The sequence below is a fragment of the Macrobrachium rosenbergii genome, chromosome 12 (genome assembly GCF_040412425.1).
Source record: "Macrobrachium rosenbergii isolate ZJJX-2024 chromosome 12, ASM4041242v1, whole genome shotgun sequence".
Classification (NCBI taxonomy): domain Eukaryota; kingdom Metazoa; phylum Arthropoda; class Malacostraca; order Decapoda; family Palaemonidae; genus Macrobrachium; species Macrobrachium rosenbergii.
In genome coordinates this window covers 14,303,001-14,330,500 of record NC_089752.1, presented here as the reverse complement: position 1 = coordinate 14,330,500, position 27,500 = coordinate 14,303,001, and the positions used below count along the sequence as shown (strand labels likewise).

Genomic DNA, 27,500 nt, shown 5'->3' with positions numbered 1-27,500 from the left:
TTACGGTTTTATTTATTTTTGAATGCCATAGTAATATTTTTTTTTGTTTTATGAACTGGACCGTTTATTCTGTTATATAACAATGTATGAAACAACAATGTGAGCAGCACACAACTGACAACTGAACGGACACAAATGGACGATAGCAGACACTATCCACATTCCAGACTCTAAGACAAACTCACTGAAACAGGGACACACAAAAGCAAACAAACAAAGAGGAAGACGAGAGGAACAGGGTCAAAAAGACGTGCACACGACAGTGTATTAGCGGTGATGCGCTCGATATACCTCAGCAGACAAACAGCGTAAATGTTTTGTGACAGATGCCAGACCAATACAGGCTTCCTTTGTTGACGGCCTTAGGAGGGGCTGTCTGTGCCCCTTAGAGGGGTAGTGCCGTCAATGCACTTTATGCGGTGCACTGTAAGCAATACTTAAGGTTCTTTGCAGCGTCCCTTCGGCCCCTAGTTGCAACCCCTTTCATTCCTTTTACTGTACCTCCGTTCATGTTCTCTTCCTTCCATCTTACTCTCCAACCTCATATTGTTACTGCTAGGTTTTCGCCGTTATACCTTTTAAGCATTTTTACTCTCAATTTCCCTTTCAGCGCTGAATGACCTCGTAGGTCCTACCGGTTGGACTTTGGCCTAAATTTTATATTCCATTCCTCGAGAGTGTGTTAAGGAAAAACGAGACAGTGCATTTTGATACAGACACGCTGTGTTTTGGGGTACTCGGGTAAACACGATGTTGCGATACAGCCTGAGTTATTGATTAATATGTTTTGGTATTGTAGGAAAAAAAATGTATAGGGATATAGATATAGGGTTTTAGGATGAAGGCAGACAGGTTTACAGACACATTGTGTTGGGATCCACTCGCTGGGCCCGTTAATCCAGCTGACAATTACTCAGTTTCGTCTCTTCAAAAAGGAGAACCGCTTCGCCATCCTGAGAATCCAATTGGTCCTACTTTTTGTCCTGGAGAGATTACGTTACCATCCTCTCCCTCCAGCATAGTTCCACTGCCCTTCACCCCCTTCTCCACCCTCCACCCCTTCGTCTGGAAGTTCCCTTTTGTAGACCCTCACCTCCCCCATACACACACACACACACATATAGCAAAAAAAGTCTAAGGTTTTCTTTCGTTTTCTATATATAAAGATAAATTGTGTGTGTGTATATATATATATATATATATATATATATATATATATATATATATATATATATATTATATATATGTGTGTGTGTGTGTGTGTGTGTGTGTGATGATGTGTGTGTATGTATATTTGCACACTCACTCTTATGCTCTTACATCAAAGGCAGGATTAACAGCTACTCCAAACTAAGCCAAACAGTATTTCCAAGGCTACCTCCTAATTTCTGCCAAACAAAGACATTGTCAAGGTTGCTTCTCCAACTTGAGCAAAGGTTGTTCTCTTATAAATATCTCATTAAATTTGATTAAAATACTGATTTTTTTTATTTCATGCTGCCAAGTCTTTTTATTTTTATTTTTCATTTTCATTTGAAGATTGATTTAAAGTGGGCCTCGGCATTTCATGCATTGTATATATATTTCCGATTGGTCGGGGCACATTTTGTGCCCCGTCGATGCGGGAATAAACATATCGCGAAAGCACTTGGTATGGATTTTCTGACTTTGATTTTCCTGTGGTTTTCGCTTATACTAAATCACTTGCACCTCCTGTGATTTTCTGAGCATATATACAGTATATATATATATACATATTATAAATATATATATATATATATATATATATATATATATATATATATATATATATATATAAATATATATGTATGTCTGTATACATATATATATATATATAAATATATATATGTATGATGCTGTATACATATATATATATATATATATATATATATATATATATATATATATATATATATATATTTATTTATATCATATACATATGTATATATATACATATATGTGGGGTGAAATGGAAATGAATTATTACTCCCCAGTTGCCTTATATATATATATATATATATATATATATACTTATTTATATATATATATGTATATATATATATATATATATATATATATATATATACACATATACATACACATATATATATATATAGGTGAAACGGAATGAATTATTATACAATGCTTCATATATATATATATATATATATATATATATATATATATATATATATATATATATATATATATATATATATACATATATATATATTATATATTTATATATATGAAGCACAGAGTAGTAATTCATTTCTGTTTCTATCTATATTTTATATATATATATATATATATATATATATATATATATATATATATATATATATATATATATAGTAAGGTGTTGTACATCATTTGATAACCAATGTTTATTACAGTTCTAAACCGTACAATGTCAGTTTTCAGTATCATCGAATCCAAAGGTATTGCTTCATAACTAGACCTCAAAATCAGTATTTACAATTTTGGGGGTCTTGAACTCTTAGATTTGAGCATATTACTAATACAGAGTGCGTTTGTACTAAATGACCTTAATTGACTTCGACTTTTTTGCATCAAATCTTCGATATCGGAAACACAGATAACTAAGAAAGGAACAAAGGTTCTAAAGCGCGACTTTTGTCACAACAGCCTTTTCTCCTCAGAGTGGGACACTGAAAAAAAATCACACACCTGTCCAGTAAAAATTATATAATCTGTGGGCTTCTTCTTGTTTGTCATTTAAGCCAAAAACAGTGTAAAGTTTTCTTTTCTTGCAACGGCATACCCGTGAAGAAGAATTGTCTCGGCATTATAATCACCATCTTGTTATCTTTGATTATGGTATTCACTCGTGCCGGTGCGAATATACATAATGAACAAAATTACTTGGTAGACTGAGCATTAAATAAGTGCATGAGAAAAAAATTAGATTGTGCACGCCCATATCAGTCCTTCTGTGTGTTGCCTTGCCCCTCACAACGTAAATCTTTTGGAATTTAAACTCCTCACTCCTTTTTCTCCCCCTCCTTCTTTTCTCTAACCTAACCCCCCCCCTCGCCCCCGCAACCGATTCCCCGAATCGGTGGTTTGATATTCTAAGAGGAAAGTGAGCTTGTCTTTCATTCATGGGCGAATGGAAAAAAATGGACTGCACAGTTGAAAGACAAGCCGTGTACTCCTCTTTGAAATAAATGAATAACTAATTAGCCTTTTTTTGAGTCTTCCGGTTGAATGATAAATGAACTTCTGGCACATGAATATCAAATGAAATTTGTTTTGCTTCCGGCCGAATGCAGTATTGAATATTTATTTTTTTTCACAAATGAATAACAAATTACCGTCGGATTTAGCTCTCCTCCCCCAATTTATAATAGATGAATATCTTCCAGCATGCCGTGATTAATGAAACACGTATTTTTTCCCCCCATTTTTTAATAATAAAGATTTTGTATTCTCCCTTATTGCTTGCGGTGATGTTCAAGGGTGACATGAATTAAAATCTTCGTCTCTCAGAGCTATAATTGACGGTGGTTAATCCCTTCCCTTAGGTCTTTGTGTGACATGAGATAACTACTCATCGCACCATGGCTGACATCAGTTAAATTTCTGATCTCTCATTGCTGCATGTGACATTTATTATACCTGTCAATATTCCCGATGATAAATTCCTGAGATGTATGCTAGTATTGCACCAGCCCCGGTTTTTTTTGTCATGCCCCTAGGTTAAGTTTGGTTAGGTTGGTTACGTTAGGTTAAATTAGGTTGGGTTAGGTTAGATTAGATTTGTGCCATAGTAGTAACTTGAGTGTGGGAAACACAATGAAAATACTTTCAAGAAAAATCTATGGTTAGTTTTTAAGATATGGCGTCCGCTTTTTTCATGGAAAGGTCCCGGTACTCGGTCACATCTCGGGGAAAATGCTTCCCGTTGACTGTAGATAACTACTACCGTTACTCATTGCATCAGCTTTCACTATCTAACTGGCTCTGCTATTGCCGTGTGTGATTTGAGTCCTACTCATTGCTACCGGGAATTTGTACTGGTAGTCAGTGGTATAGGGACATTACTTAACCACGTCTCTCCTTGGCCCGCATTGCATGAGTTAACAACTATTTCTCTCTTTGGTGCAGGTGACATGACTGGCAGGCATTCCGTATATACGATTTACGAAGGCCACGAGATCATGTTCCACGTGTCTACCATGCTGCCTTTCTCCAAGGACAACAAACAACAGGTAAGTGATCGTTTAAGGATCGTGCAGGTCCTGTCTTGCTGCTCAGTCGTCAGGAGTGTAGGCTCTTGCGTGCGAGTGCCTGCAAGAATGTTGCTTTTTATCATTGTGTACTATATATATATATATATATATATATATATATATATAATATATATATATATATATATATATATATATATATATATATATTATATACAGTATATATATTACATATCTGTATATATGTATATCTATAATATAATGTATATCATCTATATATATATATATATATATATATATATATATATATATATATATATATATATATATATATATATATATATATATATATATATATATATATAAACACACAATGACTGTATCTTCAAAGTGTTAAGCTTAAATGAATAGTTCCATTATTAGTCTCAAGTTCCATACCTTTCTACACAATGAGACTGAATTCATTCTGATTTTATAAGCTTTTGGGGTTAGCATTGAATACATAGTTGCTTATTTGTCCAAAACTTGCAACGTTTAAGAGTGCAAACATGTGTTTTCGACCACGTTTCCGTCCACATTCCAAATATATTTAACAGTATATTAATCTGTAGATCCTGTTTATCATCTTACGGATTTTGTCAATTTTGTGGGGAATTGGGTGAATTTTTGAATTCATTATAATTACTTATGTGGGTGTGTCAGATTCCCCAACCATTAAGTTTATAATTATGAGGCTTCAAAAACGTGGTATATTTTTCGTTTTACAAAATTCTCTGTTGCAACAATGTCATTTAGCGGAGGGGAGCCGGATGGTGGGGGCAAGTTTAATCATACCTCTGGTGCAAAAGAGTAGAATTACGCCATTGTCATTTGTTTACGAAAATGAAAAGAATGGGAGATGCAATCTGCTAAAGTTATTGGGCTGACGAGATATACAGTATACTCTTGTTAAATTCTGTCGAGACTTCATTTTATAGAGCGGAATCAGGTGACTGAGGTAACTTATTTCAGGAATGTCATATTCAACTATCTATATCTCTCTCTCTCTCTCTCTCTCTCTCTCTCTCTCTCTCTCTCTCTCTCTCTCTCTATGTATGTTTATGTGTGTGTAAGTAGCACCATTGACATTTTATTTACACTAAAGCGTCATTGATAGTTTTATTTTACAATAGTATTAATGAATATTTATAAAAATGTACAGAAAATGTATATACTTGAATGCGATACAGACATTCCTGTAAATGCTTTGCTTAATACACTATATATACATATATACACACCTATGTATATGTATATATATATATATGTATATATATATATACATGCATATATATATGTATATACAGTATATACATTATATATATATATGTATATATATATACATGCATATATATGTATATACAGTATATACATTGTTATAATATATATATATATATATATATATATATATATATATGTATATATCAATATATATATATATATATATATATATATACACACACATTTTATCTAACGGGAAGCTCAGGTTGTTGAAAGGAAGAACATCGAAACACCATGTGATATACCTACTCATTGTCCATCCAAGAAGACCGTGATTGTGAGCGAATAGTATCTCCCACTTTTGGGAAAACAAGGGATGAGCAATAAAACCGCTGAAAGTTTTTAATAAACAAAAAATATTGCCTGTGGATACCGGGAATGTATTTCTTAGCACCGGCGGGGGTCTTGCGTTCGGGCGCTGCAGGCCCCCGGGGGAACGTCCGCGCAAAGAAAATTTAAAGACCTTGCTCGCACACCCGACCATCTTTTCCACGCTCACATGATGTATCTGTGAAACTCCCGAGGGGGCTATTCCACTTGTGCGAGGAGCAGGCAGCCAGAACAATTTTCTGTAACCGCTTATGCGTGGAAATACTCTCACAAGCACGCTCGTCAACACACACACACACACACACACACACACACACACACACACACACACACACACACTGCTCGTAGGTAGAAGTTGTAGATTGCTTCAACAAACTACTTTTTTTTTCTAATACACATACACATACACACACACACACACACACACATGTAACCTATGCATTTTTATATGTACTTGTGTGCATGTATTGGTATCATACCAATGTGGCGTCATTTCTTGAATTACAATTAATATTTCTTTTGCTGTCGTTTCATACTCGAAAGATTGTGGACTCGTATTGTCTGTTAGTCCTTTGCTGTTAGTTAAGACGGTGCTATCGGAGACCTTCCGGCAGTTGGATGTATTCTCCATATGGTCTTGAAACAGAATCTTTTTGTGTCTGGTCTAAATTTAAAGTTTGAATTTTTCTCTTCGTCCGTTCCAATTTATCCTAAGGTTAATGTTGGATTTCTCTTGCATCCTGCTCCGCCTCTGGTGATGTTTTTCAGCACTTGGTTCATTCACGTTGTTGCATTTTTATAAGCTCCCAGTGTCTTTGAAGTAGGTTTTAATGTGTTGCATTATTTTTCAAGTCTTGCCGCCTTTGATCTTTTGTTTCAGCCTGCGACTTCTTTTTTTTTTCCATCCCCGAAGGCCTTTGACTCACGTTTCAGCCTACCGTATTTAGTTGAGCTTGGTTTTTTCAGCCTGTTGCTCTCTTCTTAGTTTCCTCAACATAATTCGCTCGTCTCTGTACTTTAAACCTAGTCCATTTGTTTCAGCTCTCGACAGCACATGCGTCTCAACTTTCAGCTTATTGCATTCGTCTTTTTTTCGACTTACTGTGTTCTGGTGTGCTCTTTTAACCTGCAATGTTCACCTGAGGAGCCTCAGTTTCAGCATGTGGCCCAACTCTTTCAGATTATTGCATTTGGCTTTTATTTTAATGTCCTCCATTCTTTTCTCTTTTACTGGTCTTGCAAGTTTCTATGCATTGGTGTATTGTTACTCACCAGCCAAGGAAAATTGCTTAAAACTAATTAAGCTGTTCATTTACAGTGTTTCTCTAAGGAATAGCTTTTTTTTTTTAGACAATTTATAAGCTTTTTTGTTTGGATCTGAATACATGATTTTAATATCTTCGCCCCCTTTTTTATCCTCAAAAGAGCCAGGTCTGTTACAACCTTGGAGATGGAGATACTTTTTCTTGCTTCATGTATCCATGACTCTTTCAGTATAATATATTATCACTTCCTTTAAAGTTAAAAAATTATTGCTACAACTGAACGCTTAGAGTTTTATTGTATTTCGTAGTTTTGAGAACGGAATGCATCTGAAGTTTTTTTTTGTCTGGATATTTAGACTCCACCAAGAATAACCTATTGGAGCTTAAGAACAGTAATTTTCAGGCGCCTTTATTCCATCAAATTACGATAATGTTTCAAGTTTATTGAAAAAGTGGCAATCGCCTTACTTATTTCTATCTCGTCTCATTTCTGTCTTCGGTATAGCAACTGCTAGAAACAGGCTCATTGCCTTCTTTCAGACGACGTCACTCTTTTTCGTGCTTCTGATATCCCAGATATCCGTGACTCCTAAAGCATAACATGCATAAAAGAAACAAGCCTGTGATTGCCTTCATTGTTAAGATTCTTTATGTTTATTTTTCGCTGACTCGTTTTCTTGGAACTAAGTGAATGCCTTGGGTTGTCCATTTCTGTGACCTGTTTCAAAAAAAAAAAAAATAAAAAGTGTCGACGTGTTCCGTGAATTGTAAAGCGATTTTATCAGGGCAGAAACTCTTCCAACAATTAAATTATTCCATATTAACCTATTTGCATCCAGGCATTACTTCAAAACAATTATTAATCCCTCTTTAAAAATTAAGTTATTTTGAAGAAATAAAAAATTAATGTAGTATGAAGATGTGTAGGCTACTGTACATGCGGAATGCATAAAGAAGAGAATTCAAAGAGAATATTGCCATAATTGAACGCGTAGATTTTTTGTGTATTTCGTTATCTTGACAACGGAATGTATCCGAATTTTGTTTTTGTGAGTGTTCAGACTCCAACAAGAACTTGACAGACTGGGCCATTATTCCTTCAAGTTACGATAGAGTTTCAAGTTTAATGAAGAAGAGGGCAGCATCACCTTACTCTATGTTTAGTGGTTTCCGCTTTTTCTTTATAGATTGTTACGTTTCTGTGAATCATTCGAACAGTTTTTTTAGAAAGCACTTTATAGCTAAGAATATGATACAGCCAAGTAGTAAATTCTTTATGCTTTACTTCTATGACTATTGTCTTTCTGACGCAACCGTCGATCAATGTTTGTAAACAATAAACCACTCCCTTTTTTGTAGGCTCTCTCAGCTTTCCAGTCTTTAATTTGAGATCAGTTTGTTTTCCTGGGGAATTCTCGTCAGCCTCAAAAAGACACTAGATCATCAACAGTAGTCTTAGAACAACAAAGGTCACATCCTGGCACGCTGCGATACACGACGGTCTATGACGATGGCGTGACAAGTTACGATTGGCACCAACCACAGGTGCCAACGCTGCATTTCTCAAGACCGAAATGTACCTACAAAAATACCCAGCCACACTTGCGTTGACCTTCACCGAAATGTGTTGCAAGTTATTTACAAAACCAGCCCAATCGGGAAAGCCATTTTTAAAAACTGTATGCTTCATGGTACAGGAGGCTAAAAACTGCATCGAAACCGACCACAAAAATTCTTTCATCTCGGCCGAATGCCTGCAACTCACATTGTAATGCATGCAATCGAAAATGCCAAAAGGAAATGCAGCATTAAAAAGACATTGCTGCAGAGAGTATTTCTGCATTACAACGTAGCAATTTTTGTGCCTAAAATCAACAACATACAATGAAATGCTAATGCATTCATTGCCTCTGTAGTCATGTTAAAAAAAAAATAGAAATAAAAAAAGACAGGTCTTTGTATCAACAACATGCTAATGACTTCATTACAGTATGTAAATTTTTATCGCCGGGAATCGCTCACGTTCTAGGTAACGGCCATGAGCATACAGGTATGCTATCTGTATTATGAGTCAGACAGAGAGAGACGGCGAAAGAGAACCATTAATCCATACTTGTGAAAAGTTTTTAGAACCATACATGTTTCTCTGCTTGGCTACCACGGGGAGAGAGAGAGAGAGAGAGAGAGAGATTTTAACGGTATCTCTATAATGACACAGAACGTTTATGCGTTTTTTATGTAATTAGTAATCTACGGGTAACAGACATGCTCCCATATAGCTGAAAATCAAGGTGCTGTACCTTGGTCCGAGAATCGGAAAGGTCCGTATGGTAGTAACTTGTATTGACACTCTCTTACGTTACCGTCATTTTTGACGGTACGGGTACAGTAATTGATAAAATAAATTATCTGTATTTGCCAACTTCACGTAACGTTATACTTTATTAGCTTGCAGTGAATAGTTCATTACAAGCCAATACTTATTCTAATGATTATGCTCATTAAAACTCTCCGTAGGGGGGTGGGGGCTAAGGCCTACTTCCGCTATGATGGGTAAATAAATTTCAAATGCTAGCTTTTGGCTTGCTTGTAATACATGAAATGATCCTTATTTATGTGTGTTAATGCTGATCTCGATATTGCTGCTGTTACTGGAAATAATGATAAAAAAATTAAGTCATTGAACGACCGCCAATGAATGCCAGGCAGTGCCATTTTCACTAAACAATGTCCTCTCGATCAGTGAGTTTAAGAAACGGTGGGTCTGGTCATAACGCAGAAGAATTGATGCCAGATGACGTAACCCCTTTAGCTCTTTTGACCATTTGTGAGAGCAAAAGCATGGGGTTAGCAACCCCACCCTAAAAATCTATGTTTAGAACTTACTATTCATCTTAAAGAATCCGATGTTAGCGTCGGTGGGCTGCGAAGCCTTAAACAGTGCATGATTAATAATACTGGTGATGATAACAATAAAAGTGATTTATTAGGTATCAGCATAATGCAGATTATTATTGTTATTATTATTACACTTCCAAAACAACAGCACACAGAAGTACCAAAGTTTAGATTGCCTTTAATCCAGTTCGCTGAAATTGGTTCATGCAAATATCTTTTCTCTTCAGACCTGAAAGAGCAATATCCGAGTTCGTACGAATTCCGCCAATTCGTTATAGTTTTTACGAATGCGTGATGAACGCTTCTCTCTCTCTCTCTCTCTCTCTCTCTCTCTCTCTCTCTCTCTCATAGTATATGGGAAAAGTCTGAAACTAGAATTTTTCCTTTTAGCATTTGGAAATAATGTTCTCCAGTGAGAGACCATTGACCACTTTTCTTCCAGGCATGAAAAGAAAGTTCTCACTCATTCAGACCCCGAAAGGGGCTAATATCGTCAGTGATCCTCAAACGGTGCGCTGTGGGCATCACGAAAGGGTGTTTTCGGAGTCTCATCGTCCCTTAGCAGCACTCACATTCTGGGGTTTTACTTTACCTATTCTCCCGCGTCCTTTCTTCCATCTTGCTGTCCAGTCTCTCGAACTGTTAATTCGGTGTGTATCCTTGGGGTTCCTCCCAGTTTCCTTTTTAGATCCTTGTACTTATTTATTTTCTGAATCTCTGTTTTCGCTGCCTTAAGCGCTGAATGGTTAAAAGTGCCCCGGTGCTTGGCTTTATAGCCTACATTACACCATTAATTCGTTCATTTAGTAAATTAAACAAAAGATAAGTTGAATCTGCTTTCTGTCTGTCTCTCTCTCTCTCTCTCTCTCTCTCTCTCTCTCTCTCTCTCTCTCTCTCTCTCTCTCTCTCATACCCGTAAGTTCATGGCTGTTACGAAAACGTGAGTGATTCCTGACAATGAAAATTGACACTTTTATAAAGTAATTTATTTAGCAACGTAATATTTTTTAGCATGGCTACAGCCGCAATGAATGCATTAGCATTTCATTTCATTGTGTATTGATGTTTAAAAAAAAAAAAAAAAAGACTACTTTGGAATTTAGGACCGCAATGACTTTATATCGCCTGCATTTCCTCTGTCTTTTCGATTGCGCGAGTTGCGATTGCTAAGTTACAGTCATTCGACCAAGATGAGAGCAATTTTCTGGCCGCTTTCAATGTTTTTAATTTTTGGCTGCCATTAAAGCATATTGTTCCAATAACAAAAAAGCTCTTGTCACTGATTTTGTGTAAACGTATTTTCTCGCTTAGGGCTATATATATATATATATATATATATATATATATATATATATATATATATATATATATATATATATATATATATATATATATATATATAATAGAAATAACTGTAATTAAAAATAATAAGCAAACTTGACGGTAATGCTTACCGAACACAACAAAACTGATAATGAATACCAAATAATTAACTAATCATATGGACGCAGAGGTTTAATTGTATAAACACGCAAAACCGCACACACTCACACACTCACGCACACACACACATTACACACACACACACACATACACATATATATATATATATATATATATATATATATATATATATATATATATATATATATATATATATATATGGGTGTGTGTATGTAAAATTAAACATCTGCGTCCGTATGATTAATTATTTACTTGTTATTCATTATCAGTATTCGGTAAGTATTATTGCCGTTGGCATATTGTTTTGGGTTATTTTGATTAAAAGCACGGCAGTTGCAATTGTTGGGTGACATGAAATATGTATGGCAACGAAGTATTCAGCCAAATCGCCCCTTTTCCTTCCCTCTCTGTTCACAAGTTATTCGAAGCCTCATTGATGGTCCCTAATGAAATTTTGTGGAGGGCGTTGCTATGGGCCAAAGGAAAGCTGATCAGATTGCGAGGCGGACCCGAATCCGGATGCGGATCCGGAATGCTCTTCATTGTCATTGAAGATGTAGTTGCGCAATGAAGCTTTTTTTGTTAAGCTTCATTGTGGTAACGATGCTTTTTTTTGGCCGTTTGGTGGTTGTTTGTGTGTGTGTATGTAATGCGTGCGCACTGATATGAATATTATGGATGTCGAATTGCATTTTACCAGATAACCGGAAATTTTGTATGCCTAGTTTGGCCATCCGGGTGGTATAATTGTAGCTTTCTGCAACTATAGAAAAAAAAATCCCGTATTTCCGGTGCTCTCTAAGGTCGCGAAGTGGTTTTTATTACTCGTTATGTATGGCTTCCAAAATACGTGAATATCTTCCTTCCTCCAAACTGTTTAAGAGAAATTTATGGCGTCAAAAGTGCATCAGTCTTACCTCTAATGTAGTAACAAAGCTTGGTTTTGATAGCCAAGCGGTCAAGATACTTCCCCCGATGGCTTGGGTGCTCGATGGAAACGAATATTTGTGCACTTTTGGAATTGCTGTAGACCAAAATACTCTCTCTCTCTCTCTCTCTCTCTCTCTCTCTCTCTCTCTCTCTCTCAAACATCTCGGCGTCAATGACCATAGAAGTCACGACACCTGGCAACTTAGAACCATTCTTTCATTCATCTCTCTGAAACAGGATAAGGCAGTATTAAATCGAGATGTGTCAGAGTGGAATAATCCGTAAATAGAGAAGTCAGTGAGATAAAACTTTATTGTAAGAAAGAAAAAAATACTTTAGATTGCCTGTAAAGAAATATTTCACTGAAATATTTATAAAACTTTATTGTAAGGAAGAGAAAAATACTTTAGATAGAATGTAAAGAAATATTTCACTGAACGAATGAAAATATTTCTAAATTCGTTAAATGGAAACTTCCCATAAATAAAAGAGTATTTTTGGGGATCATTACAAATTGGAGGAGTGTGAAGAGGAATAAACAGTTTAAGAACAAAACTGTAGGTTTGCTACCGCAAATAAGAGAAATGTCAGGAGATGGAAATTCTTCTAAGAAAATAGATACTGGGGTTCCATTCAGAATAGCAGGAGATTTCGTGCGTAACGAAGAGGAATGGCAAGAGGTGGAAACTTGAGGGAATACTCGGTACTGAGAAAAACATATATATATATATGTATATATATATATATATATATATATATATATATATATATATATATATATATATATATATTTATATATATATATATATTATATATATATATATTTCTTTATATGTGTATTTATATATATGTGTGTGTATTTGTGTGTGTATATATACATAAAACATAATTATGTTTATATATATATATATATATATATATATATATATATATATATATATATATATATATATTTATATATATATCCATATATACACATATATATATATATACATACATATATATATATATAAACACAGGTATGTTTTGTTCTTCCTTGAACTCTGTCTTCTCAGGCCTTCTCTAGATGGTTAAAGCTTTGCACCCATGTATAGAAATCAAAGCTTTAGCAATGCTTCTTCCCCTTGGAAATTTAATTCTGTGCGGAAATGAGAACGCCGGTGCTAAAATCAGTCGAATTTGTAAAAGCAACTTTTCGGGGTTTTTGACACCGTTCATTGGGTCGTGAAAAATAATAAAAAACATAAATACAAGTTAACAAAGTTATAATCTACTAATTTTTTAATTGTACTAAGATAAGAGTATACAAGGTACAATATAACGGGAATTATATTTTAATTTATGTAACATAAATAAATTGTATGGCCTAGACAGAAACCTAAACAGTCATTTGAAATATGATAACTCTTATTTTTTTTTTTTTTACATCGGTTTTAAAAAACCTTTTGTAGACTAGGCCCTCATTACTTTCCTCCACTATGTAACAAAATCGGTAACTTGAAGAAAACCTTTGTTAAAAACATTTGTTAACAGCTCATATATTTTCTCCAGGTCCAACGCGTTTGATCAGGAAATTCACTAGTCGCATAATTACTTTATTTCAGATTCATTCCCAGTCACGTTATTTTAAAAAGCCCGTAGATCCTTTTTAGTTTTCTGTGAAAGAAAAACTATTGTGCCGGTTTTTTATGTCCGTCCGCACTTCATTCAGTCCGCGCTTTTTCTGTCCGCCCTCAGGTCTTAAAAACTGCTGAAGCTAGAGGGCTGCAAATTGTTATGTTGATCATTCACCCTCCAGTCATCAAATATACCAAATTGTAGCTCTCTAGCCTCAGTCATTTTTATTTGATTTAAGGTTAAAGTTAGCCATAATCGTGCTTCTGGCAACGCTATAGGATGGACCACCACCGGGCCGTGGTTAAAGTTTCATGGACCGCGGCTCATACAGTATTATACCGAGACCACGGAAAGAGAGGTCTGTTTTCGGTGGCCTTGATAATATGCTGTAGTGGCTGTACAGAAAACTCGATTGCGCCGAAGAAACTTGGGCGCATTTTTTACTTGTTAATTAAACATTCACTTCACTAATCCCAATGTTCACTGTACCAAGTACATCAGATATATGAAGCTGCCAAATTTTGGAAGTCTTAGTTGAGGTGTACGAGTAAATCTTGTCAGCCCATTTGAAAAGAAAAAAAGCCTGTCCACAGATAAAGTTCGAATTGTCTGCTAATGAATTCACAATTGCCTCTTACCCAAGCAAAAATTAATCTTTCCCAGGTGGCTTATCGTCATGTGCTGTTTACCTGTTCTCCAGTCTCACATGTAATGCCGGGACTATTAGTAGTTTTCCGTAGGTAGAAACAGTTTCAGAACACAAGGTGAAGAGCATTAGAACTGTTTGTCAAGTAGCGGTTTGCCTACTTTGTCTATTAAAGTTACTGTTTTTGATCTAGTTTCCTTTTCTTATTATTTGCAGCCACCAATTCTTGGTAAATATGGCGATTGTCCTTTTTTAAAAGAAAATATTTATTTACTTTTTTTATTTTTAACTGAAATTATGTACTAAATAACATGTAGTTACTGTCATATTTTTGTGTCTTGTCCACTCATCTTTATATATATATATATATATATATATATATATATATATATATATATATATATATATATATATATATATATATAATAATATATATATATATATATAATCAAGCTACAAACGTCCTTTAATATCCAATTCACTCTACCTCCCGAAATAATATATTTTTTCATATATGTTACCGAAGGGGAATTTTAGTTGATAATAAGTCCACCGTCCCGTGGTCGACCAGCGACGGACGAGGAATCAGGACTACAGTGACACACTAACGCTTTCGGCCACAAAGAGAGGTATAAGTGAATAACATCTCCCATCATCTCACCCGTCGAACTCAGGTGTTTTGCGTTTTTGGAGACGATATCCACCCCACCTCTGCCATGTTGCCGTGTAGTCGTTTTGCGCGTAACCATATTATCGACTATTTATCCACATCACCGTGATTCATATACAATCAAGCTACAAACGTCCTTTAATATCAATTCACTCTACCTCGGAAATAATATATTTTTCATATATGTTACCCGAAGGAATTTTATTTCTAGGTAGAGTGAATTGGATAATGGTTTTGTTGTAACTTTCTGACAACGCTGCGAATCACGGTGATGTGATAAATAGTCATATATATATATATATATATATGGTCAATATGGCAGAGGGTGGGTGGATATCGTCTCCAAACGCAAAACGAGTTCGACGGGTGAGATGATGGGAGATGTTATTCACTTATATATATATATTATGGCCGAAATATATATATCACTGTTCCTATATATCGTCCGTCGCTGGTTCGACCCCATACTCAACTAAATCAATTCCCCTAGTAACATATATAATATATTATTTTATAGTATGGAATTAATATTATATATAATACGTTTTCATAGTTTTCTGATTGTATATGAATCACATTGATATGATAAATAGTCATATATATATATATATATATATATATATATATATATATATATATATATATATATATATATATATATATATATATATATATATATATATATATATATATATATATATATATATATATATATATATATATATATATATATATATATATATATATATATGACTATAAATATTTTCTGTTAAAACCTGTCAGTTGAGGAAGACAGTTGTTTTGGAAAAAATTTCGCTATAATTTCTACACTTTTGGTGTTTTTATGGGCTTTTATTATATATATATATATATATAAATATTTATAAAGATTATATAATATATATATTATATAATCTTTATAAATATTTATTTACATATATGTATGTAAATATGAACATATATACATATGTTTGATATATATATATATATATATATATATATATATATATATATATATATATATATATATATATATATATATATATATATATATATATATATATATAATATATATATATATATATATATATATATATATATGTAATCATTATAATTCTTTTACTTACAAAATTCTTATCCCTGCACTGTATTAAATTTCCAAGGGGATGAAGCATTGCTAATTTGATATTTAGGTGTTGATATAGAGCAGTGACTAAATTATATATACATATATATATATATTATATATATATATATATATATATATATTTATATTTATATATATATATATATATATATATATATATATATATATATATATATATATATATATATATATATATATATATATATATATATATATATATTATTCATCACTGAAGCACTCTATATAACCTGGGATGGCTCCAACACAGCATGCACTCCCACCTTCATATTTTGATTACTGATACCTCATACAGAAGGATAACCCAGCAGTGCGTTAAACCTCCCTTCTCACACACACACACACATATATATATGTGTGTGTGTAAGTGTGTATGTGTTTTTGTGTATTTATGAAGAGATATGTATGCACGGTAAATAGTCTCCTTCCAAGTCTCTTTGGTTGCAATGGACGAGAACCATAAGTATTTTTGTTGTCTTGCGTGCATACTAATAAGGGAATATATGAAGTGCGCTCCACAGTGAAACTGTAGGACCGTCTTCCTTGCGGATTCATGTGTGCTAATGCTCGTTATTTCCAGAGCGGCTGAAATGGGACTTTCAACCTGCGTGCTCTCGTGCCTTAATTACCCTTGCCAATCTAGGTTATGTATTCAGCCGTGTCGGCGTTCGGTATATTTGTCTGCGAGGTCTCTCGGAGAGGTTATTGATCTGATGGAAATCTTATGAAGTATGCATTATGTGTTAAGGAAGATTGTCTTAGATTGCGCTTTTTCGTTTATCTTCAGTCTCTTGCTGGATAAACCCGTTTGGATTCCCGGCCTAGTGGCATACACGAATACACATACACGCACACACACAGGATTTACCTGGAAAAATACATTTGGATTCCAGGTTTAGTGGCACGCGCGCACGCACACACACACAGACACACATATATATGTGTGTGTCTGTGTGTGTGCGTGCGCGCTCGCGTGTGCCACTAAACCTGGAATCCAAATGTATTAAATGTATTTTTCCAGGTAAATCCTGAAGATAAGAAGAGAGAAATCTAATTCAAACAGATGTATACATGTACGTATATATGTATAGGATGTGCGTGCGTGTGTGTGTGTGACTACAGTTACGTACATAATCCAGACCTTTTCAGCTTATTCAAACGTTGCAGACATATCTACGCCATATAAAACTGATTTAGTAAGACCAATAGAGCTGGCATTACGTGTTAGTGGATACGGGAGTTCCTCCCCTTTTGTAATTTTTTTTTCTTCCTCCTTTTTTTTTGGACGGGAGGAGTTGGAAGGTAGGTAGGTAGGTAGGTGGCTGTTCCAGAGAGGCTGCTGCTGCTATCCTTTGATCAGGAGACGAGAGGAATGGGGGAGTTGTAATGGCATTGGCCGAAGAGGGAAAGAGAAGAAAGGCCGAATGAAGGGAGATGCACACAAGGTTGGATGGATGGATAGATGGATGGGCCTCTCGACCAGTGGGTGGAGAGAGAGAGAGAGAGAGAGAGAGAGAGAGAGGAGAGAGAGGGAGCCACTTTTATGCACTTCACGATGTTTGATTTGATGCAATAACACACATATGTGTGTGTATATGTATATGTATATGTGTATATATATATATATATATATATATATATATATATATATATATATATATATATATATATATATATATATATATATATATACATACATGGGGGAGAGAGAGAGAGAGAGAGCTATTTTATACACTTCACGATTTTTATTTGATGCCATAACACACATATATATGTGCGTGTGTGTGTATGTGTGTATATATGTATATGTATGTACGTATTATATATGTGTGTATGTATTATATATATAGTACATATATATATATATATATATATATATATATATATATATATATATATATATATATATATATATATATATATATATGGAGAGAGAGAGAGAGAGAGAGCATCCTTATTTTCAAATTTCTGTATGCCGTATGCACAGGCAGAATTATTCAAATCTGCGTGAGTGTCCGAGAGACAGACAGACAGACAGACAAACGGACAGACAGAGTCAGTATGGTATCTCATAGTCTGTCAGATAAAGCGAGCGAGCCATTTTGGTAGTCTTCAATATGTTAGATGCAGTGATGTAGGGCGAAGGAGAGTGTACCCTGCTTTGTATGCTCCCTTATTTCGTGTAAACTTTCAAATATTTAATGTATGTGTTTCTGTATGTATATGAGAGAGAGAGAGAGAGAGAGAGAGAGAGAGAGAGAGAGGTTTACATGCTGCATTATGTTCGATGCAGTGACAAGAGACCAAGAGACAGCGTGTGTGTGTGTGTGTGTGTGTGTGTGTGTGTGTGTGATGAATAGCCTGCTTGTGTTCGAAAATATTCAGTTTGTAAAGAAAGGAATACTTAGATCTGTGCCTGTTTGACAGATGGAGGTAGAGAGAGAAATAAATCCTTTTTGTTAAGCTTTATATGTATGTTATCGCACAATGATTTAAAATGAGTTTGCGTGTGCGGGTGTTAGAAGGAGAGAGAAAGAGGGTGAGAGGGAGAGAGAATATCCTGTTTGGGACGCTTCATTATGTTTGATGCAATGACAAAGTTGAAAAGAGGGAGAGAGAGAGAGAGAGAGAGAGAGAGAGAGAGAGAGAGAAGGCTGATGCTGATGATCAAAGACATACCGATGGTAATTTGGAGTTCAGAGACAAGGGCGTGAGAGGGGAGGGAACTGATAAAGATGATCTTGTGGCGAAGATTCTTGGTTTTCCTTTTCAGTTTTGTATATTTTTTTCATTACTTTTTTGTTGCTGTATTAGACGGAGGTACGTAGTCACCCTTGTCTGTCCGTCCATTTGTTGTCCCAGAAACTTGATGATGATGAATTTCAATCAAATTTTGTGGGGACTGGGCTGTCGGCCAAAGAAGGGTTGATTAGATTTTGAGATGGATCCGGATGGAGGGTGTAGGAGTAGATCTGGGCATTTAGTGCTTTCAGAAATAAATCTGTGACGATCTAACGTACTGTACGTCCATTCGTAGGCAGAGTCGTCTTTATGTCGCACCTTTTGGTTATTTAATACCGAAAGGAAGTTTATTTTTATGAAACAGAGTAGTAAATTTGTCGCTCAAGTGGCTAATGGAAAATTTCGAAATTTAATTGGAGCTGTCTCCAAAAGCCATCGAGAGATGTTGACAAAATAGAGCATTTGTCACGGTACTGAGGATCGTAGAACTATGCAGTGAACGTTAATAAAGCGAGGCAGCAAAAAGCACATCTTCAGAATTGATAAGAAAAAGAGCATGATACTGCCACCATTTAAAAACGATTAAACTGGATAAACAAAATGGCAGATATTATTGTAATAACCGGAAGTGCAAAGTAAATCAGTAATATTCAGTAGAAGAAAATGTAGACAAAATGAATAAGAGACGAGAACGATTGTTGCGGACTAGATCTTGAGAGAGAGAGAGAGAGAGAGAGAGAGAGAGAGAGAGAGAGAGAGAGAGAGAGAGAGAGAGAGAGAAGGTATTTTATGGATGAGCAAAAGATCGAGAGCTTATTGAATACTGGATGTTTGGGGCTACCATAGGATTGGTAGGATAAGAAAGTTGAAACTTAGACTGGGAACGTTGGCGGTGGCATAAAAGAAAGACATCCAAGTCTTCATTGGCTCGATGATTGCTGGTGGTGGGGACGGACGATATGCTCTTATAGTGGGAGGGAATGTGCTCAAAGTTCATGTTGGGTTGTTCGTATGTTACTCTATTCTGCTTTGAATAAGAAGCAAATAGCTATACTGATTTACTACCGCAGCCACACACAAACATTTGAATGCGGTGTCATGGGGAATATAAGAATTAAAATTGAGCAAATAACTTAGAATAAGTGAAGAAGTAGAGTTATTTGAAATCCGAAACAGACAACGTTGGGTGCCTATTCTCCCCCACCCCCTTTTTTTCTCCCTCTCTCTTTAACAAGTACTATTTTTGTTCCTTTTTGCTAGAGGAAAATGTCTTGGGGTAGTTGGCGCAATTGTTCATCTTCCTCTGCTATCCAGCTTAGGAATTCTTTTCGTGCTTCAGTTATCTCCTGTACCTGCAATCTTCATCGTAAGAGAAATGTCTATAGTTGCAGAAGGTCTGCCCCCGCTTCACACACACACTCACATACTCTCTCTCTCTCTCTCTCTCTCTCTCTCTCTCTCTCTCTCTCCTTTTTCATGCGTTTATCAGACCTGGCCAATAAGTTGGGGTATTTTGTTCATCGCCCCATTGACGTCTGCTTTGGCGCCATATTTCGCTGCTATGAGCCCAGAGGTGGTCATCATGCCTCTTATATCTCTGAACACTGAACCACTCTTACTGACCGCCTTGGGCGAAGGACCCTTATTTCCACAAGGCCAGCTTAATCAAAACTAACCAGCCAGTGGAGTACTCTTCGAAAAGGACAGGAAGAAATGGGCAAAGAAGTTGAATCATGCATTGAGTAAAGGATGATATTGTGTACACGGGAGGAATTATAAAGAAGAAAGGACAAAGCACTTGAACGATCCATTGCTTAAAGGTGAAAGGGAAAAGACAGACAGACAGACAGACAGACAGGCGGCCAGAAAACCCAATTATGAATTGGACGGCCCAGAATTTAAATAGTTTACATTATTATCCTCGATTGATGAACGCAACCCCTGTCCGTAACGACCTGTGGAGGAGAAGGTGGGGGCGGGGGGTGAAGGCTGGATTAATGCTAAAGTCGTTCGGAGCTGAATAACGATGTTCCATGGCGATTTGTGGAGGTTTTTTTTTTTTTTTTTTTTTTTTTTTTCGTAATCAGTTCGTCCACTAATTGGCGTGTTTGTATCGCTTCACGTTTCCCGGGGATGGGTGAAAGATGGGTGGGCTGGGGAGAGTTTATCATTGCGTCTGAATAGGCATTACAAGATTCCGAATTAAAATATATGAATATAAAAGTCTCGTTACAGTTGCCTAGTTAATGGGTTACAGGTCTCTGTGCGATGTTTTAAGTTCTTTCTTATATGGTATGCGCAGGTGCTTGTGTATGTATGTATGAATGTATTATTATTTAAATATTTAAGAATGTCTGCATATATTAATATGTATTATATACGTATATGCATGTATGTATATATTTATGAATGTGTATATATAATTATAAATATATATATGTGTGTGCGTATATATATGTACATACACGCGTACATGTATACATATACACACATAACATATGAGGGAGACAGACAGTAACAAGTAGCGCGAACACTGGGAAGAGAGAGAGAGAGAGAGAGAGAGAGAGAGAGAGAGAGAGAGAGAGAGAGACGTTTCGATGCCCAACGAAGCAAGTCATTCTCGTTTACAGTTGAGATGTCAAAGTTGGGGCTCTGCCCTGCTGTGTCTTTGTCTCCGTTGATTTCTTCGAATTTTTCATTCTCTCTCTCTCTCTCTCTCTCTCTCTCTCTCTCTCTCTCTCTCTCTCTCTCTCTCATTGCTTGGAGACTTGCCCAAGTGGCAGATTATATTTCTTATCCGGCTTTCATTTTACTGCCTCGTATTTATTTAGTGGTATTTACATATTCAGGCAATATATTGATGGAAACATGGAAACGAGGATCATGTGTATTGAATATGTATGTACAGAGTGTACAGTGTACACATATATATATATATATATATATATATATATATATATATATATATATATATATATATATATATATATATATATATATATATATATATATATATATATAATAATGTATATATATATGAAAAAATTATAGATCAAGATTCCTATTATAGAAACAGAGAAGATGAGCAAGAGCTTAGGAGGAATAAAAAGTTTCTGTGTAGGGAAGTAAATGCAGACACAAAGGGTAGTGAACAAAGGGATATCAGAATTCAAGATGCAATTGGAGTTGCGCTGTCTGGAAGGAATGCAGTGTTGTGTCGATGGAGTGAGTATTTTGAAGATTTATTGGATATGAAGGATGGAAGAGAAGCAGAGCTGTATGTTGCGGGAGTGGAAGGTGTTATTAGTGCAGTTGATTGTTAAGGACAAAGGAAAGTAATTAGGTGATTGAAGAATGGAAAGACACCAGTTATTTGCATTACGAGCCAGATGCTGTGGTACAGTGGTAATTGTTTGACTGAGTGACCTATGCAGGTCTTGAAGATGAATTCCGAAGACTTCTGGGGCTTTTGAAGGCTTCAAGATGAACTCCAGGCTCTGAAGCCTTTTGGAAATGCCCACTGGAGGTTTGTGAGGTATGGGTAAATTAGAGAAAGATTGCAGTGGAACAGTGTGTGTTTAGACAAAGCAAAAGGTGTGTTGGCCAAGTGTTTTTTGTGAAGTGATTTTATGATAAGTTTTAAATCGCAAGGAAAGGCATATATGACTTCCTTGGACGAAGAAATAAGAGAAGTCCGAGAAAGGACATCAGATGTAGATGCAAAGTTATAGGATAAGGTGAGCTGTGAATGGAATATGTAGAATGGTTGATGTTTGCAGGTGTTACAGTACTAATTTGGGTAAGCGAATAGGACTACAGTAATATAAAAGAGTATTTGAAATTGTTTACAAGAAGAGAAAGTTGAGAGTAATTGTGAACAACAGAGAGTTTATGAGGGTAAGTGAAAACCAGGAAGATTAATTTTGATATTGATAACGGAAGCAAGGAAACCGTTGATCTGATTAGGTACAGTATTTGAGAGTAAATATAATGGATGATGGTAGGATGAGAAAAGAAATGAATCACAGAATCGGCAAAGCAAGAAAAATATTAGGGTGTGTCCAAAAGATTAGGAAGAGACATGAATTGCCTATTTAAGGCAAGGTGGGTTATTGAGCCTACCCTCTTGTTAAGAAGTGGAGTGTGGATGTTGAATGTGAGGGAAAAGAAAAAGATTGAAAGGTTGAGATTAACTTGTGCTATTAGATTTGGCTGAAAAATAATTGAATTGGTGAGGAATGGGGAGATGGCTAAAACTAAAATGGAAAAAAGCTCATGATATGTGAATGGATGTGTAATGTGTTTTGAGATGGTTTGGTCATACCGAAAGAATGGAGGACGATATCGAGGAATAATAGAAATTCCTACAAGATAGAGGCGAATGGTGTGGTGAATGTTGGAGGTTTTGACACGCTGCTGACGATCCTTTCGTGTAGCTGTGTGGAGCAGCTAATGTGGAAGATTTCTGCACGAAGTTTATCCACTTTAAAGAATTTAAAGTATGAATGTAGAAGAGGCTGTTGTGGCTGAATGTAGAAGTGGCTGTTGTGTTGTTTTTCTCTGGAAATACCACTGTTAGGGAAATGTTGAAAAATTATACATGAATGCTCACACAAATGTGGGTGTACATATATTTTTTTTACTCGCCTGTGTAATGACGTAAAGTACATGTCTTTCAGTTATTTACAGTACTTTTTTTACATCCATGTAATATTTTGTTGTATTTGTGGATGGTATTTCTGTGCTGGTATTTTTTAATCCTTATCGGGCTCAAAATAGCATGAAGGTTTTTGCCTCGTTGTAAAGAGATTATTTCTGTTATTGTTGAGGAGTTAGTTGTTTGCGAATGTTTTCCTCTTACCAAAAATAAATCTTCGTACCTGCTTTCTTTTCTCATATTTTTATTTATCATTATTGTGGCAGAAAAGTAGGCTAACGCTGTTTTCACTTGAATGTGTTAACTTACTGTGTGATTTCAAAGTAAGTCTTGGCTTATGTTTGGAAGAAATAGGTTTATGACATTGCCTAGATTTGCCCATTTTTCTGCGTTAATCTGTATTTTATTAAATTTCCCTTTGTATTTTTTTCTTCTTTTGAGTATAATGACGTTAAATGAAAGCTCGAAGAACGTTTATTGGCCCCTTATTGCTTTCTCTGTATGAATGCTTGCTGGCGCTGACGAGTAACAGTAAAATATATTTTTTTTCTGCGTGCATCTTCCACCATCACCCAAGTGTTAGATATTCCCTCCCTCCCGGGAGCAGCCCTACTTTCTGTCGAACAATAAAACACCCAGAATGAAGATTGATTGGAGAGAACATCGGGAGAATATGCTCTGTCCTTTAGAGTCGTCGACATATCCTACAGGTAATTCTACCCTGGGTTACACCTTTCCTGCCATTGACCTGGCCATGAAGTATGCAGAATGAAGGTTATTTGGTCTGACAAGTCTAGATGGGAAGTTTACCACCCGAAGACTCACGTTCTGGCTCTCCCTTGTAATACCGTTATTCCATTCAGTATGAGGACATAGATAATGATGGAGTGGGTGCTTATCCAAATACCGTGAATGTAGCCAGAAGGCTGGAACTCAGAATCCATTTTGTAGCCTCCACTCACATATCCTTTGATTGTAGCAGAAAGCTGCGTTCTAACTTAAAAGTATTAAGGTAACAACGTGAAACTATACCACTAGATACCGTAACGAATATTCCTTAGGCAATAGTAAATTATGATTGAAAGCGCATGTGTGGGCTGACCGATAAGGCATTTACGTAGGGACAAAGTTGGTTGTATAGAAGGTCTTTATGGTGAAAGCAGTTGTTAAATTTTTCATCTTAGTTTCATGAATTATAGGTTGCCTGTTACATACTGTGGCAAAGGGATGACAAGACTAAGCTGAAGATGCGAATTACGAACGAAAATGATAAAAGAAATAACAGATATCTAAGGTAAAACTATCAGGAATTAAGCGAAATCTGATACATGGTTTAGGATGGAATTTGTAGCATTAGCCTAATAATAACTGTAACCTTAATTAAATAAACGTCTGGTCAAGTTGAATGCAACAAGATTTTACGATTAAATTTCGTAATTATATGGTTAAAGGATCACTATTAGATTATTATTTTAAATAATAGATCGCTGTAGACTTCGTTGTGATAGCAATGCTTACCTATGCTTGATAGTTTTATCCATCTATCTGTCTATCTATCCATCTATCTATCTATCTGTATATATATATACATATATATATGAAATTTTTTATCACACCTATATATATATATATATATATATATATATATATATATATATATATATATATATATATATATATATATATACAGTATATATATACACACACACATCCTTGTATTTCCTTTTAGTTATTTACGCCTTTCAGAACTGTAAAAACGAACAGACATTTGTCTCTTCGCTTTGTGTTGTCCATCCTCCAGAACTCTCTCTCTCTCTCTCTCTCTCTCTCTCTCTCTCTCTCTCTCTCTCTCTCTCTCTCTCTCTCTCTCTCTGGAGTCAGAAGAGAAGACATGTGATCTTTTGAAACTCACCCGAGAGGTTTCTCTGTTTTATTTGTATGCATGAATATGCGTCAGTGAGAGTAAACTGACATATATTTTGTATTTCCATAAAAAATTCTTGTTTGTTTGTTTCATGTCAGGAATAAAGTGATCGTGTATATGTATATATATATATATATATATATATATATATATATATATATATATATATATATATATATATATTTCCATAAAATTCTTGTTTGTTTTGTGTCAGAATAAAGTGATCGTATATGGTTATATATATATATATATATATATATATATATATATATATATATATATATGTGTGTGTGTGTGTGTGTGTGTGTATGTATGTATGTATATGTATGTAACACATATATTGGACATATATATACGCGTGTGTTTCCATGTGTGATTGTAAATGCGTGTTACATTAGATACACGTTCACTTATTAGTGAAACGAAATCATATCACCATGCCAACGTATTCTTCCATCTCGCTTCAGCATCGGAGTGAGAACAAACGTGAAAATAGTTGGCCCCACTGGATTGGACGGAAAAAAAAATAAGAATTCTTTGGTCGAGTTTGTGTGTAAGGCCTTTGTCCATTCACCCCTGTGTGAGTGTGTGTGTGTGTGTGTATACGTGTGTTTGCGCGCATGTGCGCTCGCTTTGGTGAAGGTAGTGGGGCTGGTATTAGAGGTAGGGGGTAATTCGCGGTCCTGGACACAATATTTACCCAGCCTTTAAATTTCCGGACGGCTGCGAAAGAGTTTTGTTTTCATATGTAAATGACATCGGTCGCTGAAAGACAAAGGCAGTCGTGGTAACGGAAATGTTTTTTTTTTTTTATTTCTTGTTTATCTGGGGACACTTTGTGTTGGTGTTTGTTGAGGGGGGGAGAAAAAGAGAGATACATACGTACAAGATATACATGCGTACATTCTTTTCTGCATACATAGGTACGTAAACTTACTGTATGGGCAACGCTACGTTGATGGCGGAGATGAAGAGACACATTCGAATGTACGTCAGTAAAGAGACCCACATAAATATGTGTATATACGCAAATCCACGGGCAGAGGAAAGCGCTATGAAAAAGCGGGTGTTCGAACACATTTTATTTCGATGTTTTAACATCCGAAGGAAAATTGACGCTGTCAGGTGGCATTATCACATTCAGGTTGCTTATAGATTTCATATTTAGAGAAATTATATAAGAAACTGAAGGCCATTTTGGTACTGAGCGTTTGTGATTTCTTTAGACATCAGTGGTGACTTGAGTGTTATGCATTCAAGTTATGAAATTATTATTATTTTTTGATGTAGATTAGTATGAAATGTCGTCCCTAAAATATCTGAAGTATAACTAATGTTGATTGAATGTTATGAATACAAGTTATAAAATTTTTTTTTTTTCTATGTAGATTGGTACGAAATGTCTTCCCTAAAATATCCGATGTAGCACTAGCGTTAATTTTCAACAACTGCCTTCGAAAAATTTGAGAACGTATCTAGGATGAAAAGAAAGGATTTACTTTGTACTCAGTGAACCCGTAAAGGCAGTTTTGACTATTTAATTTTGAAAATAACAAAAAACCTTTCCGATTATGTTCTGATTTATATTTCACGACCACAAAGTTACAGTGAGCGTATTGGTTTTCTTCCCTGAACGT

At 35.3% G+C, this 27,500-nt stretch overlaps 1 protein-coding gene across 1 annotated transcript in view; it reads left to right on the top strand.

The window, feature by feature from the left end:
* Nucleotides 1–27,500, top strand: part of LOC136844410 (GTPase-activating Rap/Ran-GAP domain-like protein 3) — a 907,028-nt gene that overhangs the window by 677,423 nt on the left and 202,105 nt on the right. Inside the window, 1 exon segment of the mRNA XM_067113570.1 lies at nucleotides 4,153–4,256. Within this exon segment, the coding sequence (XP_066969671.1) occupies nucleotides 4,153–4,256 (104 nt within the window).